We start from the raw sequence: 20333 nt of genomic DNA, 5'->3' as shown, positions 1-20333 counted from the left end.
ACAGTATGATATAATTTTAAGTATAATGTATGAAATATATGATGTCAAGATAATTAATGAATAAATATTGTATAATTTAAATATGTTCTCTAATAGTTTTCCTGCATATCTCTCTCTCTCTCTCTCTCTTTCTTACTTCTTCCTTCATCTCATTCTTTGTGCATTTTCGAGGTACTCAATATTGCACGTTGATAAAGAAAAAAGGAATGTTCTCCCTTTCTCGCTCCTTCTCATTCTTTCCCGCTTTTTTTCTTTTTCTTGATGTCTCTTTCTCTCTTTCTTCTTTTATGTCATTCTTTGTCAACTTTGCTTATTCTTTATTCCTTTCTTAAGTGAAAGTGATGAAAATTTCCACATTGTGACTTTGCATCATACGATATATATATATATATATATATATATATATATATATATGGCCGTTCACGACATATGTAGAGTGAAAATAAAGATATTTTCGTTATATAATTAATACCCAAGCTATCAATTAAGCCTAGTAAGATTTCAATCAGTCCAGCCGTTATTGAAATCGAATATAATATATAGAAGTTTGTGCTTTTATCATTAAAAAGACTATGAAAATATTATTATTAATGTACTTATGTTATTCTGTCCTTTCTTGTCCATTTCCTGTATTTTCTTATTTTTAGTACTCTGCGTTGATACCACTGCCATTTTTCTCATTACCAATTACCACTGATCTTGATCGATACTTTACTGTTCTTTGTTAGACGATTATTGAAATGGCGCAAGATACTATACTACCAGCAGAGAGAGCGGCCATCTCGGCGTTTTCTGTACGATAGCTTTTCGGTCCCGTACAGCAGCGCCTCTACGCCCATTTTACAGCCGTTTGGAATTACATAGATACGTCCACTTTCTATGGCATGGTAAACCACCGTTTGGTGTGAGTCCGTGCTACATCCATAATTGTAAATTCACTAATACGTTCCGCATATAAATGTATTATTAAAGTAAATCTCGATAAAACAATTCTAGAAAACAAAATAATTTTTTTAAGATAATTCTTATACGTATAAAATAACTTATTTTGTATAATATTTGTGTTATCTTCGTTAAATGTTACGTATAATAAAAAATATTTTTCCTTCTACGTAATGTATAACATATATCTGTATTAAAAATTATTTTCCCCCTTTTTATTACCTTTGCAATAAAAGTATTAAAAACGTAAGAAGCAATACAAGTATGTAAGATAAGTAACGATTAAATTGATTTCATTTCTAACGATATAAAGTGGTTAAATGGGAAGCATTCAGTTTCTCACGCCGTAGATCAGAGTTCGGATCCCCGCAGTTTGTCGAGATTTCTTTTTTTATTTAGTTAAATCTATCGTATGCTCATACGCATTTGAAAAATGCGATTATATGAAGGAAAAAATATATTTAAAAATTATTTTATTCATATTTATAATGTTGTAAAAATAATAGTAAACAATATTAGAATGTTTTAACGTTAATATTATTAATAAAATATATATATATATTTTATTAATAATATTAACGTTAAAACATTCTAATGTATATATATATATATATATATATATATATATATATATATATATATATATATATATAGACGTATTATTTATGTTTGCATACGTGTATATAAATATAAGAAATGTATATGACGCATGCAGATATGTGTGCATAATACCTATATATTCTCAATATTATAATGTAGTTTTATATAAGTTACAATCTAATTCAGTTTATTTTTTCCAATTGATATAAACGAAAAATAAAAATGTATTATTTCAAAATTATGTGCGTGTATGTACACACAGAATATATACATTATATATATATAATATATATTTTTTTTTATTGTATAGGTAAATGTTTATGTATTGTAATAAAGATTTACAATACATTGTTTGTCTCGATTGTAACAGAGTAATGTATTTTTACAATATTCTAAATATTTAAAACATAGAATGGACCCCTTCCCGTCCATTCTCGTGAGAACGCAACCAATATGTTTTTCGTCTCTCCGATTATAATTTGCAATCGAGATTGATGCCGCTTTTTCTGGTCAGTTGTAAAATATAGATTTTTCAAGTCTATATTTGTAGCATAGATTTTTTTAAATAAAAAATTATTTTTTATTATTTTGGAAAAGGCGAGAGTTTATTGCTTTCTAGAATTGTATAAAAATGTTCTCTAATGCATTTTACATTTTTGGAGTATTTTTCCACGCAAGGATTGCCTCCTAAGGCTATAGTCGTGGCGAAGGCGACAGCAAAAATTCCACAACATATACCATCAGATTGTGTTTGAATCTTTTCAAAAATTATGTCACTTGAGCTTATTGTTGGATAACGAAGATGTATATAATTTTTTTCTTTAGCGACCAATTTATCGTATGTACAGCCAGGTAAACTATCGTATACGCGAAGTTTGGTGCCGTCAAAGAAAATACATTTCCAATGATTACTGCAATTCCCTTCAATTATTTGTAAGCTATTATCACTACGACTAGCTTTAATCATGTGAAGGTATTCTAAATAAAGCACACTTTGCGTTTCGAAATGAGAAGTTTCTCTTATGATACGCAAAAATAGATCCAACGATTCATCGTTTAATTGACTTGTCATACGCAAGACATTATCCTTTACCAAATAAAGATGAGCAATTGTGTTTAACAGTTTTTCATTTCTTTTTATATCGTCTTCAGATATATCTCGCTCGTTACTAGAATAACTTGTGATAATGCTATTATCATCTTCCTCTTTATTCAGAGGAATATCAGCAGTATCAGTAATTTTTGTTTCTATTAACGAAACGTTCGGTTTGAATTGTTTGCTCTCTTGTATGCCATTTTCGCTTTCTACTATATTTCGTTTCTTTGTTCGACTCATTGTCACTATTTTTTTTGTTGCTTCTTCTTTAGCTTCTATAATATATCTTGGATTTCTGATTGGCATATGCCTATTATGACGATTATCCAAGATTTCTGGAAGCATGCATTCGTTATAGAAACGTGTTAAGTAAGGTAGCATTTGATTTCTCCAAAAGATATTGTCTGCATCAATGCGCAATATTTTCATGCTTTGTGGAGTCCAAACAGCAAAAATACAATATTCTCGCCGTGTTATGTTCAACTGACCTTGAACTTGATAAAAATATAGATAATTTCTATTCATTTTGTGTGGATCTTTTTTATCAAAGATACCTTTCAAAGAAGGTAATGTTTCTACAGCTGTTTCTGCTGTCAAATGCTCAGCTGATACAGGACATTTTATTTCCACTAGACCATTTTTGTCAATAATTCCGTCAGGAGAAGCACCCAAGCACGGATTTTCAGTATCAATAAATAATCCGCAACGTTTTATTTCTTTATTTAATTTTTCAGCCAATTCGTCTCTTGCTATTTTTTCGTTTTCGCGACCATATTTTAGGGCTGCGGTATCAATAAACGAAGGATATAAAATGGCTTTTAATGTTGCTGCGCAAGACGTTGTCGGTCTCATGCGACATACAGTTCCAAAATTGGATGCGGTCAACATTTCTCGTCTCAATGATAATCATAATTCCGCGTCACTTTGGTTCCTCGTATCGAATTCAATTTTCTTCCAGTTTCTTGCATTTTCGGACAACTTTTCTAAATGATTTTGCCGAAGTTGCTCAAATACATCAGATGGAAGATCTGGTTTTTGAGACTGCGGACCATAATTACAATCTGTTCCCGTCTCTCGTTTGAAATTTGTTTGCCTTCCTTGCACTTCTCGAGATTCTATGGTTTTCGCAATCTTTTTGTCGATTCTTTTCTACATTCTCAACAATAGGTGGAACAGTTTTATCCATGCTCTTATGTAATTCTGTAAGTACTTGTTGCGTATTAAATTTCACAGCTGCTGCCGCAACTCTGGCATTGTAAGAGCCTCGTTTACCAAAATGAATGCGCTTTCCACCAATTTCTTTGCAGATTATCGAATTAAATGATTCTGCAGGATTATTAGTTAAATTCAGCAATAAGCTGTCGGAATAACCGCTTAGATATGTGATAGCGCTTTCTATTTTTTGATACAGGCCATGTATTTTCAACAATGGAACATAATTTTTGTTCGTTTTATTATCCTTCTCTTCGCATATACCGCGTGCTTCGCATCGCTTATGTTCGCCAAAAACATGGCTAGGAATGTTCAATACCTAAAAAAATTAAAGGGCCACTTTCATCCTTCTACAAAAAAGGCAATTTTCAAGTGGCTGCAACTTTGTCGCATATAATCAGATTGAGATCAATAAAAAAGCGTTAGAAAGCTTGAAGTTTCTAGTTTTAGAATCTTTTAGTCAAGTTCAATTCTTTTCATTTGTTACGAAGTTACATTACGAAAAAGCAACGTCCGTCGATTAACTAAATTTTTCAAAAGTTTGTCAAAGAATGCCGAAGAAAAAAAAATTATAGCACAATTTCGTTAATTGAATTTTAAAGAGCAGAGTTTTATCTTTAATTTGCTTTTTTAATGAATGTCCTACGATTTTTTTTCGCCGAGTTATTCACTACTGAAGTAAAATCGATCTATTGACTTTGAGCGTTCATAACTAGCGAAAAAATTATCGCACAATGATTATTAAAAAAGCAATTTAAAGAGAAGAGTCGGCACTTTAACATGCACTAATTGCTTTTTCAATTAATATTCATTGTTAAAGTGTAATCATTACTTGAAAATCAAGTAAAAATTGCACTTTTTCCCTTTTTCATTTAAATCAATACAACTTAATGAAAAAACGTTAACATTTTTATGAACTCTACAATTTTTACAAGTAAAAAATATCCCAATTACATGTGCAACCGGCCGAATCGTTAAGATTTTTTTTTCTCTATATCTCGAAGGCTTAAATCAAGTTTAAAATGAAAAATTCAATTACCGCCGGCATTTGCGTTATCCAAAGCGTACCACATGGAGGTTGCACGGTCGGATTTACGCTTATGTGTATGTGTGTGTGTGTGCGCGCGCGCGCGTGTGTTGTGTATGTGTGTGTGTTGTGTGTTGTGTGCGTGCATGTGTGTGTGTGTGTGTGTTTGCGTGTGTGTGTCCGCGCACAAACAGAACGAGACCCCGCGATTCGTCACTCTCGCAGTATTTGATGATTCCAAACTCTCTGATGCGCATATGTATATGTGTGTGTGTGTGTGTGTGTGTGTGTGTGTGTGTATGTGCAATTAAATGTGCTGTGTAATTAAATTTTTTACAGAGTTAAAATTATGTGTTGCCGCCTCTGTTTCGAATAACATCTTGCAAACGTTCTCGCATATTAATGCATCTTCGTATCTGTGCTTGCGGAAGGTTACGCCTTTGCTGGAGTGCGTGCGCTAATTCTTGTAATGTTCTTAAAATTGGATATTGTCTTCGTAATCGACGACCAATCATGTTCCAAATATGTTCTATTGGATTTAAGTCTGGGCTCATTGCTGGATGGTTTAATACAGCAATATCATTTTTTCTTAAAAATCGTCGCATGATGTTTGCAGTATGAGGACGTGCATTATCTTGCATCAGTATAAAACGATTTCCTATCCGATTACGTATTGGCAAAACACGTGGACGCAAAATTTCATCGATATATCGTCTCGATGTCAATGCAGGTGATGAAATGACAACTAATGTTGTATGTAAATGTTGCGATATTCCCGCCAAAATCATTACAGAACCGCCATGAAAAGCCGTAACCGGTAGATTGCAATCCTGATTATTTCTTCCGCCTCTACGACGCCACACGTGCTCGTCTGTCGTTTCCATAAAGATAGAATCGAGATTCATCCGTAAAAAGAACATTATTCCATTGCCTATGATTCCATCTTATGTGAAGACGTGCATACGCTAATCGTGTACAGCGATGATGATTATTAAGCATAGGCACACATAAAGGACGAAACGAACGCAGATGAGCTTCTTTTAATCGATTCCTGACAGTTTGTGCAGTAATTGGATGCGGAACTTGTCGTCTATGATTGTAAAAACGGCTTGCAATTACATTTGCATTGACAAATGGATCTATACGAGCGTGTCGAGCAATAACTCTATCTTCTCTGGAAGTAGTAACACGCCTTCGTCCTTGTCCTGAACGTCGATGGTACTGACCAGTTTCCTGGTAGCGAGAATAGGCACGACCAACAACGGAATAGCTTACTCCTATTAAATTTGCGACTTGTCTTTGACTGTAACCTTCTTCTAAAAGAGTTATCAGACGTACTACCTCTAATTCCGTTAAATGTCGGCGCGGCATTGTACGTAAAACTAAGAAGAAATTATTTAAAAGTCTTTGAAATAAAGATCGTAATTTATTGCAGTAAACGAGTAAAGAATCAAAGAAATTAAGAAAGTAATGAAATATCAAAAAATGGTGTACCAATTGCTATAACAATGATAAGGAAATCACAAAAATTAGCGTCTTTTTTTATAGCCAGTTTGCTCATTCAAGTAACGCCGAGCAATAAGAAACAGTTGGCTGAAATTGCTGAAGTTGGCGTATCGAGGTAGCAGTACTGCCACATTATGGAACGTGGGACGTAGAATGCCAATATTACAGATGTAGCACATTTGGCAACCGAAGTTCGTAAATGCTAACAATGATAAACAAATCAGAGAAGATAGCATTTGTTTATATTGCATCTTAAGAGAAAATGATATTGCTGTATTAAACGAGCCCAGACTTAAATCCAATAGAGCATGTTTGGGACATGATTAGTCGTCGATTACGAAAACAATATCCAATTTTCAGAACATTACAAGAATTAGTGCACACATTCCAGCAAATTTGGCGTAACCTTCCGCAAGCACAAATACGAAGATACATTAATATGCGAGAACGTTTGCAAGATGTTATTTGAAACAGAGGCGGCAACACACGATTTTAACTCTGAAAAAAATTTAATTACACACACACACACACACACACACACATACATATGCGCATCAGAGAGTTTGGAGTCATAAAATACTGCGAGAGTGACGAATCGCGGGGTCTCGTTCTGTTTGTGCGCGGACACACACACGCACGCACACAACACACAACACACACACATACACAACACACGCGCGCGCGCGCACACACACACACATACACATAAGCGTAAATCCGACCGTGCAACCTCCATGTGGTACGCTTTGGATAACGCAAATGCCGGCGGTAATTGAATTTTTCATTTTAAACTTGATTTAAGCCTTCGAGATATAGAGAAAAAAAAATCTTAACGATTCGGCCGGTTGCACATGTAATTGGGATATTTTTTACTTGTAAAAATTGTAGAGTTCATAAAAATGTTAACGTTTTTTCATTAAGTTGTATTGATTTAAATGAAAAAGGGAAAAAGTGCAATTTTTACTTGATTTTCAAGTAATGATTACACTTTAACAATGAATATTAATTGAAAAAGCAATTAGTGCATGTTAAAGTGCCGACTCTTCTCTTTAAATTGCTTTTTTAATAATCATTGTGCGATAATTTTTTCGCTAGTTATGAACGCTCAAAGTCAATAGATCGATTTTACTTCAGTAGTGAATAACTCGGCGAAAAAAAATCATAGGACATTCATTAAAAAAGCAAATTAAAGATAAAACTCTGCTCTTTAAAATCCAATTAACGAAATTGTGTTATAATTTTTTTTTCTTCGGCATTCTTTGACAAACTTTTGAAAAATTTAGTTAATCGACGGACGTTGCTTTTTCGTAATGTAACTTCGTAACAAATGAAAAGAATTGAACTTGACTAAAAGATTCTAAAACTAGAAACTTCAAGCTTTCTAACGCTTTTTTATTGATCTCAATCTGATTATATGCGACGAAGTTGCAGCCACTTGAAAATTGCCTTTTTTATAGAAGGAAGAAAGTGGCCCTTTAATTTTTTTGCGTAGTGTATATCTTTCTGCAATTCCATAGCCTTACAATGTTGAGGTGTTTGTTGATCTTTTCTTCGTAGCTCGGCTGCTGTTTCTACTTCTTTTCTGATGTTTTTCATGTTGTTTTTCACAACATTTCGCAATTCTGTAAAGCCACGCTCCCCTACGTTTTTGACTGAGTCATCTCTGCCACAGCTTTGAGCTTTTTACATAAATTGCGAAGTAAATGATTTGTGCATTCTACTTTTTTTTACTGTGACCATCTGTTCACTATATGGTCTGTTATCAATAATGGTCTGATAAACGTTACTCTCACCGTCGGCAATAACTGTTTTATAAATCAGCCCATGCATTTCGAGGCTACAATTAAAACCTTCCGCGATGGCATCGCTCTCCATCCTTGTAGAGCTTTCGTTACGATTAAAATTTTTGTAGCATTTGTGAGCTTTTGATTCGATACCTTTTCGTTCTGCCATATCACATACTGCACAAAATTTATTGCGGACACCAAGAAAGAGAATCTTTTTCGTACGGTAACCAATTATGGCTCCAATACCGGAAGAAGAATTGTAGGCATTGCCATACGATCTCTTCATCTAACTACCATCCGCTACAACTGTTATATACGGAATACCGTTTATAACTTCGTTTCTCTCAAGAGCGAGTTGTTTTTCGCCAGCCTTTTTCATACTTTCTATCGCTGTTTTTTGAAAAGCATCCACTAACTTTTCTCTATTTTCTATGTACCTTGGCTCGGTCATACAAGGAATATTCATGGCTGTACACTGCTCATTCAGCTGAGCATAACCAATTCCTACTGTAACAGTTCCTGTTACAGCAGCTATATTAATGTGCATTATTTTCTGCTCTTTGGGTTCCGACCAGAAGTCGGCTTCAGTATGGCACATTTGGCACTTGAAGTACAAACGCGTTTTTAACCCTTTGTCAGAAGTGTGGGTGAGTTTCCAATCTTCAAATCGGCACTCTATTCCTCGCATGTGGTTATTAAATGTTTTGTGGATTTCTTTCCACATATGAGAAAGATCGACAATGCGACGGCCTTGAGGCATGCTTTCCTGGATACGATTTGTATCCAGAGGGCCATTACCGATAACAAAATAATTGTTATCTTCGCAAAATTCGACATTTTTACTACACGTACCTGTATTTGAATTTAACTCCAGGCATTGCATCGTGGGTACTAACGATTGGATACTAACTTTCGAATCCATCGTATCGGATAATAATTCCACCGATTTCTGATAACCGATGGATTCGTTGTTAGTATTCTTAAACGTGCTATTCCTGGAGTCATTTTCCTCTTGTCTCTCCAGCTTCAGCATCTGTCGCCTGCAAAAAAAATAATGTTAAAATATTGTTAAAAAAATAAGATGGGTCAGTTATTATATCATTATATATAATCAAGAAAAAAGTAAAATTTCTAAAAAATAAATGCAGTCTCTTGTTTATAAATCTATATCTAATTGAAAACTATATTATATTATACAATAGATAATGTTTTACAACATAAATGTCTTATTTTTTATAATAACCAGAGGATACATATACCATATAAACCGTATCTGGTGTGAAAAACAACCAGTTCACGAATAGATGCTCTCTGGTATAAAATATCTTTTTTAAAAAACCAGAACGCACATGCAAATCATTCTGGGAGAAGATATTTTTTATAAGCAACTAGCAGACGAATATATCGTCTCTGGTATAAAATATCTTTTTTTAAAAACCAGAACGCACATGCAAATCATTCTGGGAGAAGATATTTTTTAATTTTTTATAAGCAACTAGCAGACGAATATATCGTCTCTGGTATAAAATATTTTTTTCTGCTACTACTTTATAACTATTATTACTACTAACTACTATTTATTACTACTATTTCTACTACTACTAGAAAACAAAAAGAAATTAAGCCGATCAATAGATATTCCATATTTAGACTTTCCAGTGAAAGAACAAATAAACAGCGAAGAGACGATGAAAACATCTTACGAAATATCTAACAAAATAACCGCATCATCATCGATAGAAATCATAGACCTTTGCTATTCACCTCAAAATCACGTGTGCAAAGGTCCATCGGAAAATGTTCACCTCCGACCAATCGACGAACTATAAAAAGGGAGCCCGCGAGACTCCGCTCTCTCGGTTTTTTATCAGAGTCATCCGGTTAACGAATCAGTTCGGCCCGTCTTGTTCAACAGCATCTCTCTCGACCACGAACGACGATCTACGAGTTAAGCTGCCCGCCCGTCCTCTACTTAAAAAGAGTAAGTCGCTACCAAGCAATTTTCCCTTACGCAAATTCCAACCAGGAATCATCACTTATAATTTTCCATAGTGAAAAAGATCACCTTGCGTATTTCAATCAAGCAACTTCGTTCACGAACCAAGTACGTGCATCGAGTTTATCGCAGGACTCGGAGGGCGTTGGCGCAAGCTGACTCAAAAACGATTAGGATAGCTAACCAATATATCGCTAAAATCAACAACAATTTAATCAAAGTAAATGGAATTGTTAGAATAATTAATAGAATTAACAACCACGATTACGATTACACAAACACCTACAGACATTCTAGCGATCTCGTTACTCCAAGTTCTCCTCCCTATTTTTCCCCCTCCTACTCCCCTGAATATTCTTCCTTGCCTTCTCCAAATCTACCCCCCTCCCTGCGATCATTCTCTTCACTTTCAACAGTGATCCTCGATAATTCTCTCCCTCCCTCTCCTCAGTCTCCTGAATTGGATTACATAGACAAAGCAATCCAAGAATTTATCGATGAGCTTCCTGACTTGGAAGCAGCATCGTCAAGATCAACACAATTTAAAGATCTCCATATCTTCTTCGTTCAATAACCCATTTCCTCACTGACCTACTTTTACACTATGTTTTTATTTTTTTGAAAAATAATAGAAAATATTGTGTATTTACCAGTCAGAATTCTAATCTTAACGATAGAGCTTTTTCCAAGTCAGTCTGGCTGATGTCCCCTGTACTATTGTAACACCCGCGGAGCGATAAGCTCAATCACACACAAACACTCACACTCACACGATAAATGTTATCACTTTCTACAAATATATGTATCATGTATTCAAACCTTTTATTTTTCTAATGAATAAACTTATATTTTATTTAATTAATTAAACAATTCTTAGCCCCTCTCTCGTTCCCAGTACGAAGATCGCACTAGGTCCCATCCCGCGTAAAAGAGATTAAATTCCCTGACCGAAAAGGGACCACCGAGAGAACGTCTGAATAAACAGCGTAATAGCGACTCGAACGGTCGTTTACCTGGCTTTCAGACCTAAGAGTTCGTTCGACCCGACTCTTACGCCACAAAGCGTCTGATTTCGGGATAACTAAGATAGTTGTTACGCTCTTCCATCGACTTATCCTTTTTCGAGTAATTTCGGACGTAACAGATTTATATCCTTTTAGTATATTAACGGACAACATGAGAATAGGTAAGTCAAACTTTTTGATCATGAATTTGTTAAATGTCGTTTGACATATAAATATCTACAGTACAGACTAAATCAACAATATTAATTTTATTTATTGAACAATGTAAATATTTGTCAATTAAGTCGTGGAATTTATCATAAAATGAACGTAATTAATCCGCGACTTCGTTATACGGCTACAGAATATTTAGAAGCAGTGTCGGAAGAATTGTTGGAATCTAATTTGAATATAATATTTGTCACACTTCAGAATACAGAGCAATATTGGCGTAAACCGAGAAGCGATTTAAATTGTATGACGCAGCATTATGGACCTGCGACTTAGTTTTTAACATTAAGTCCAAGTGAGTGGTTATGGGAAGATTTAGGTGAATATATTCGTGAGTTAAATGGATGGCATGATACTTCCTTATGTATTAGCGTAATTGTGGCTAGAGATCCAGTATCAACATCCAAGTTTCTTGATAATAAGATTCGGGCAATAATCATTATCCACATAGACCCAACAAACTAGAAAATATGTCTATAACTAGAAAATATATCTATGAGACAATGGTACAATACCTCGAAAATCAAACCAAAAGATGAGGATATTGAATATTATAAAATAGATAATGGTTATTATCTTAAACGGCAACAGCGTGGATATCTTATTAATCATTATAGATATGATGTTAATACACAGCCAGAAAATTATTTCTTTTGATTATTACTTATGTTTCAACCATAGCGAAAATTAGAGGATCTTAGAAATGAATGCGATACTTATGCCGAATCGTTTCATAAAGTAAAATTGCATTTTGTAGAAGTATTGCAATATCAGGAAAGAATAGAAGAGTTAGTTCAGTAATGCTTAGATGACGATTTACAAAAACAGCAGTCTCAGAATGATCTTGAAAATCCGATAGGTGTTCAAAATATAGAGGTTGTGTAATAATAACATTATTGTGTACGTTTGATAAGGAATTATTGACATAATAATTCAACGCGCGTCTTCAAAGTCATTGACTTAAGTTATTTAATTGCTTATTGAGAAGCAAATAATGTAATACGAAAGTATTACGCTAGTCATTTCGTTCTTGTATACAGCGTACTATTTAAGTAAGAACAATTTATTTAATTAAAATGGAAAGATTAACTTTGGAAGAAAAAATTAATATTGTTGTGTCCGCGGATCAGAATCGAGATAAATCGAATCACGCAAGACACAACCGGCACTCACACTTTGCGTCGTATTCACGGAAATAGAGAACAGAGAATATCGTTAATAATCTTAAACACGTCCGCGCGGATTCACATCCGTTACCAGATCAAGATGGCGACTCAAAACACACACAAGATGACCGCCGTTGTTTAACAACAAATTCCCTGGCAACGCGTTTAGAGACGATCTCTCGGAGACGGGTATAATCCAGTGATGCAACAATATGATTTTTATTTATGGTGAATCTCGAAGAAACATTTATGAAGCACAAAATTTATACGCATTACGATATCCTCAGAGAAATATTCCATTACGTTGTTCATTTTATCGTGTTGTGAAACAATTTTCAAAAAATGAAGATGTTCGTGAAAAAGAAAGAAAACGATCAAGGACTGCAATGTCACTGGCGAAAATAATGAAACTATCGTATTAGCAGGAATAGCCAGGAATCTACAAATATTGTATCTTGTCGTAGTATTTCTTGCAATACTGGAATATCTCGAAGAAGTGTTTTGCGAATACTTAAACATAATAAATTCCACCCGTATCACATCTCATTACATCAACAGCTAAGTACTGATTTTCAAAATCGAGTGACGTTTTGTCGTTGGGCGCAACGAAAAATAGAAAGAAGTAACAATTTTTTCCTTTCTGTCTTATTTTCTGATGAATCAACTTTCACAAATTGTGGTGAAGTCAATCAACATAACATGCATTACTGGGCTATGGATAATCCAAGATGGTTACGAGAAGTTGAACATCACCGGCCATGAAGTATTAACGTATGGTACGGAATTATTGGTGATACATTAAATGGACCTTACTTCTTTGAATGGACAAAAGTATAGAGATTTTTTAGATCAAGAACTACAATTACTACTCGATGAACTACCTTACGAACTAAGAATGCGTATGTGGTTTCAGTAAGATGGTAGTACAGCGCACTTTTCACGTCAAGCTCGAAAAATATTAGATAGAGATTATAATAATAGGTGGATAGGACGAGGAGGAACGGTTCAGTGGCCTGCCCATTCACCAGATTTAACATATTCAGATTTTTTTTTGTGGGTGTTTCTTAAAGGAATCGTATATCAAGATGTACCACAACTACGCTATAAAATATGAAAGAATGTATTAAAAATGCTTGTCGCGATATTGATAGATCCCCGATACTGGAGAGCGAGAAAGAATAAAGGAGTAAGTGAGATGACAAACATGAAAGAGTTCCGAAGCCTCGCTCGCGACTCCTTTCATCTGTAATCTTTCACGTATATATGTCATCTTATTATAGAAAATAAAACTTTTGTATTTCGCATTTTATATATCTGAAAATAATTGTAATGGATTAATTACATTTTTGCGATTAAAATGACACGAAACACGACATAAATCGGATTATTTTTAATGAAATCAGTAATCGTAATTTTAATTACATAATTGACTAAAAATTATCCCATTTATGTCGTGTTTCGTGTCATTTTTAATCGCCAAAATTTCATTAAAATATCATAATTATTTTTGGATATATAAAATAAGAAAATAATAATTTTAAAATATTTATTTGGACAAGTCACAGCTATCGGATGAGGCTTTCAAATTTTCACTGCAGAGACAGCAAATCTTTTATACAAACCATAAAGTTTGTGTGATATGATTTACTATATATACATATTTGATGCATATTTATGTACATATGTAAGTGTAACATAAATGACAGTAATGATACAATAAATATCGGTACGATCAGTAGCCGCACGTGGTAAGTGCAGGCTTATTTGTTACCGCATACACTTGGGTTCGAATCCCGAGTAAAGCGTGAGTCGCCGCTATCTGCAGATAATACCCCCCCGTACAATCCCCATAGTCCCTATATCATCCGCATCATCTGGATATGTGCCCCCCGCATCGTCCGCACCATCCGGATATGTACCTGCGCTAATATGCGCAGGTACTGTACTGCAATTTTTTTTTTAAATATAAAATAATTGCTAAATTAATTTTATACATAAAAACATTATTTATATTTTACGAAAACATTGTTTACGAGATATTTGACCGTTTCCAGACTTTTCTAACACCCTGTATAACGCGACAGATTATAGATAAAGCGAGCCTTGCGAGCGAGACTTCGGAACTCTTTCATGTTAGCTATCTCGCTTGCTCCTTATTCGTTCTCTCTCTCTCTCTCTCTCTCTCTCTCTCTCTCTCTCTCGGTACTGTGCCATGTGGCAACGGCGCAGGTGCTCGGAATCGGCCCGAACATCATTATTTGTCTTGAGATCGTCCACCGTGCACCGTCCACCGTACGAAGATGAAGCCGACAAAGCTGGGACAAAGTAAGTACAATACTTTTCTTATTATAAATATATTTAATTAACATTATTAGAGTTATATATTATTGAAATTTGTGTATCCATATATATTGTGTATACATATATAACGCTACATAAATTACAATAATGTAAACTGATAATGTAAACATTCTTTTTCTATATTTTTCTTCTCCTTTTTCTCTTATATATTCTCTTTTATTCTTCTGTAAATAAAACATAAAGAGACACAAAGTAAAGAGAGAATATACTATTTATTTCCTTTATTATATTAATATATTTTTTTTTGTTTTCAGCCCGAAGTACGACTAGCCTGCCGGACCATAGGGCTGCCGGATTATCGGGGACGGCGACAGCGACGATGCCGCCCAGGCCCACGGCGGCCGAGGCCAAGACGGCGACGGCGACGACGGCGACAGCCAGGGCAGCGACGGGCGGAGCGGTGAGTGCCGTATCCACGATGGCCGGGCCCACGGCGGCCGGGGCCATGACAGGGACGGCGACGTCGGCGACGGCGACGGCGGCGACGGCGACGGCGACGGCGACGGCGACGGCGGCGACGGCGACAACGGCGACGACGGCGACATCGCCGTTCCAAAGAGGACAATTCCTCTCCGAAAGGGAGCGCAAGGAAAGGAAGGTTAGTTAAAATTAGGCAAAAAATATATGTATATATAATATTGACATCGACCAAATACATATATATATAAATGCGAGTATGTATCTGATGTGATGGTAATAATGACTGCAATAATTAATACTGTTGTAAATCTTTTTCTTGGTTAGCCGCTACATAAAGACAAATTTGTTGTGTTGTTTTTGCATAGTTACATACATGTATACATGTACGCAATTAATTAAAAACAAGACAAAAAAATTTACCTTTATGTAGCGGCTAACCAAGAAAAAGATTTACAACGGTATTATCGGATTAATTATTGCCGTCATTATTAGCATCACATCAGATATATACTCGCATTCATATACACATGTATTTGATTGTATCAATCGATGTCAATATTATATATATATATATATATATAATGTTATAGCCCGAACAGGCTATACACGAATTATTAAATATATTATTCTAAATACATACTATTTTATATGATTGCTCAACGTGTAACGCGAATACAGATCACGTTACGAGCGTTGACCGAACAAAGCGCTGACAACGCGAGCCACGTGCTAAGCCCGAGCGACCGTGCAATCATTTCATTGCGAAAACGCGGAAATCAGGGCAAGCGGAAGAAGGACATTGCGAAAATGCAACGTAGAAGTCCTACTTAAAGGCGAAATAAAAAGGAATAAAGAAATTGCGAAAGTGCAAGCAAAGAAGTCCTACTTAGAACTTCTTAGCTTGCATGCGGATATTGCCAAAATCAAGCGACATGACACACAGCCTTGTTGCTAAACGACCCCCTCCCGGGAAGCCAAGGGGAGTTAATAAAAAGGCCCACCACTAACGAACAGCGGGCAGTCTTTACCATTAATATTACGCGGACAATCTTGATCATTAATTAATAGTAGTCACAATAACTACCAAACGGGCAATCTTTATTCCTTTACGCGAGCAATATCTCTAACAGCCGCGAGTGTCAAAGCGAGTATCAATAATTATTATAATATTAAATAGCCACGCAGTCGGCAGAAATATACACGAAGAAGCGAAAGTGCGGGAACATTGTAATCAAGCCAAGTCACAAATAAAATAGATATTAATATATTTATTTAAATGCAAAGGTGTCATTTCTAAGCAAATAAAGACAGTGAAGTTCTCGGGCGGAGCCCGAATTCCTAAATTCCTTCCGGCAAACGATCCCAACTACCGTGCCTCTTCGGAGGCACAACAATATATATACATATATATTATATTGACATCGATTATTTGTACACATATATTGATAATTCATTATATTATAATTACATACATCAATATATATATATATATATATTGATGTATGTAATTATAATATTGTGGCGATCGCACAAACGAACAATCGGGCAAGCGGCCGCACCGATAGTACGGGCGCCGCCGCCACGCGGCGCGCGCCAAGCTTGCTTACCCGTAAGTCGAAAGACACTCAGGCGGCGATATATACGCCGCGGGCGCTTAGTATCGGGCACCTCCGCTAGGCGTCACACGCCAGGTATACATTTCCGAGGGTCAAAGTCGACCCACGGGAAAGATACGCAGGCTCCCCGGGGAAGAAAGAATCAATCAGTAATTAGCGCATTTACGCTACGACTCCTATCGACACGACGCCTAGTCGACAGAATTATCGCAAGGAAGAAACAACTGGCTGCCAAGACAAAAACCCAGACGAAAATTTATCCTCTGGTAGGAGAAATTGGCATACGCCAGCGAACTAGGCCGACGCCTCTTCACCTCTTGACCAAGAGGAAGATAGGCGCATTCTCGCCTTCGCCTGGCGTCAAGCGCCCCTGCTTCGGCGTATCCTCGCCTTCGCCTGGCGTTAAGCGCCCCAGCTCCGGCGATATATACGCCGCGGGCGCCTAGTATCGGGCACCTCCGCTAGGCGTCACACGCCAGGTATACTTTTCCGAGGGTCAAAGTCGACCCACGGGAAAGATAAGCAGGCTCCCCGGGGAAGAAAGAATCAATCAGTAATTAGCGCATTTACGCTACGACTCCTATCGACACGACGCCTAGTCGACAGAATTATCGCAAGGAAGAAACAACTGGCTGCCAAGACGAAAACCCAGACGAAAATTTATCCTCTGGTAGGAGAAATTGGCATACGCCAGCGAACTAGGCCGACGCCTCTTCACCTCTTGACCAAGAGGAAGATAGACGCATTCTTGCCTTCGTCTGGCGTCAAGCGCCCCTGCTCCGGCGCATCCTCGCCTTCGCCTGGCGCTAAGCGCCTCAGCTCCGGCGTATTCTCGACTCAGCCGGGCGCACCACCATCAAAGCCGAGAATTGTACGCATCATCTCCGGCGCTCATCAGCCGCGGCTCCAGGTACAGCGGCGTAACTCCCACCTTGGGCGTACTGACGTGAGACCCACGTGGCAACGGAGCAAGGAGGCACCCAGACGAGAGCCTTCGCCTGCTACGGGAGCAACATCGAAGATACGATCGACTTCGCCCATAATCATCTCGTCATCCAACGAGAGTCACGGGCGACCAAAGACGCCACAACCAAGAGAATCGTCACCCGACGGACCGGTACCATGGTGGTTGCCGACCTGGGCCCTTCCAGTATCCCACTCAGTGGAGACGCAAACCGAGGAGCTCCCTGCTAAGGGTACTTAGGGGACCCAGACTCACGGGCGCTCAGCCGAGTGCCGAGATCAGGCGACACAAACCCGGAAGCGAGGAGGCCAGCAACGTTACGTTCCCATCAATTATTTTTCTCGCCACGGCAATCACATGTAAATTGACGAAAATATATATAGAATGTCTTGATATAAAAACCATCGACTTTATTGACAAAAACCTCGCCGCTTCACCACAAATTCCTACCTCCAAGCGATTAATATAGTAGTAATAATCTACAAATATAATGAATTATCAATATATGTGTACAAATTGATATGTATGTCCGTAGTTATATATGCATGTAGAAATATTAATCTTTTAATATTTTTTTCAGCGTATCAATAAAGCAGTGAGGCGGGCCATAAACAAAAACAAAAAAAAAACATAATAAAATGCGGCGTTATTCGCCCGCATTGTCCGCACCATCCAGATACATGGCCGCCTCATCCGCACCACCCGGATATATGCCCGCATCGTCCGCACCACTCGGATGTGTCCACATCATCAGCACTACCCGGATATGTGTCCGCATTGTCCGCACCACCCGGATACGTGCCCGCGTCGTCCGCACCACCCGGATATGTGCACGCATCATCCGCACCATCCGGATATGTGCCCGCGTCGTCCGCACCACCCGGATATGTGCTCGCATCGTCCGCACCACCCGGACATGTGCCGGCATCGTCCGGACGATCCGGATACGTGCCTCCCCCAACCGCACCATCCAGACATTTTTTTTAATTTTTGCATTTTTTTTCAATTTTATTTTAATTTTTAGTTCTATTCAGTTATATTATAATTTAGTTTTATTTTTAGTTTTATATCTAATTTTTATAATATAATTAGAAGTATAAGTTTTATTTTAATTTGATTATAAGTTTTACATTAAGTTCACACACACACACACACACACACACACACACACACACACACACACACACACACGCGCGCGCGCGCGCGCGCACTATGTATAAAAAAAAATTTAAATAAAGTTTTTTTTAAATATATTTAATTTATTTAAATTTTTTGTTTCTTTCTCTCTCTGTCTTTCTTTTTGTTTCTTTTTCTGTCTCTTTCTCTCTCTCTTTTCCTCTTTTTCTGCTTGTTCTTTATTGTATTTATTCATTCCCATTATTATATTCTTTTATTTGTTTAATTTTTATTCTTTTTATTCTCGTCTTCCAATATAATAATAATTATTAGTTTAATCATTAATTTATTCATCTTTATTTTATAGAATATAAATGAGATATTGTGTATTATAAATAGAAAAATTAGTTAATTATGTGTATTTTTGTATGTACATGTGTTGTATTTAATTATAGTTAAATAGAAAAAGAAAATAACTTATTGTTGTGTATCTCATTTATGCTTTATAAAACAAAAATAAATAAATAAATTGATCATGTAGGGAGACGAGAATAGAAAGAATAAAAGTTGAGCAAATAAAAAAATATAATAATGGGAATAAATGAATAAAAGAATATAATAATGAACGAGCTGAAAGAGAGAGAGAGAGAGAGAGAGAGAGAATGGCGAGTGAACGCGTAAATGAATATGCGAGAAGCATGAAGCTAAGCGATACGCGATACATAATAGATAGCGAGCGAGCGATTAGAAAGAGACAGAGCGTATGATCGAGAGAGAAAAGATACTGCAATAATGTTAGTATGTACATGTATATTATTCTCATACGCATGAAAGAAACAAAGATGGTACGATTGTGTTTGTCCTTGTCACATAAGATTGCAACTCCGTCTATCGCGACATCACGCAACTAATCTACTGCTCTGTTTTACTCTTGAGCCTCCTTCTCGCACACACACATATGCACGAAAATTTTATTTTGCAAATTTTTTTTTATGAAGCTTCTAAACTCACTTCTCTAAGTTCACTTATACTCTTTGATGAAATGCCGAGTGCGGAGTTTACTGATTAGGCACGTGTAGATTACAAATTTGTTATATTAAGTAAATGTTGACGCAGAAGCCGATAACAAAACTGTAATTTTCTCATTTTTTTTAACTTTTCATATGAAATGCTAAACTCCGCACTCCGTTATTATGTGTTCCTTAATTGTGGAAAAGGATTTGTTGATATCTATAATCAACAAAAAGATTTTGCAAAATAAAGAATATTCGCGTTCTGTCGGTAATCCG

General features: G+C 36.4%; 1 protein-coding gene and 1 pseudogene across 1 annotated transcript; one reads left to right on the top strand and one right to left on the bottom strand.

The window, feature by feature from the left end:
- Window positions 1-2125: 2125 nt before the first annotated feature.
- LOC138943864 (uncharacterized) lies at window positions 2126-9209 on the bottom strand (annotated as a pseudogene).
- Window positions 9210-14867: 5658 nt separating this feature from the next.
- Window positions 14868-18915, top strand: LOC138943861 (uncharacterized). The gene is made up of 4 exons (XM_070314792.1): window positions 14868-14892; window positions 15183-15526; window positions 17659-18160; window positions 18605-18915. Exons 1-4 carry the CDS (start codon window positions 14868-14870, stop codon window positions 18913-18915), a joined length of 1182 nt encoding a protein of 393 aa, XP_070170893.1.
- The last annotated feature ends 1418 nt before the right edge of the window (window positions 18916-20333 follow it).

Source organism: Polyergus mexicanus, unplaced genomic scaffold, assembly GCF_030449975.1.
Source record: "Polyergus mexicanus isolate NDT 795.1 unplaced genomic scaffold, iyPolMexi1.0 SCAF_48, whole genome shotgun sequence".
Taxonomy (NCBI): domain Eukaryota; kingdom Metazoa; phylum Arthropoda; class Insecta; order Hymenoptera; family Formicidae; genus Polyergus; species Polyergus mexicanus.
This window is presented reverse-complemented; position numbering and strand designations above follow the sequence as displayed.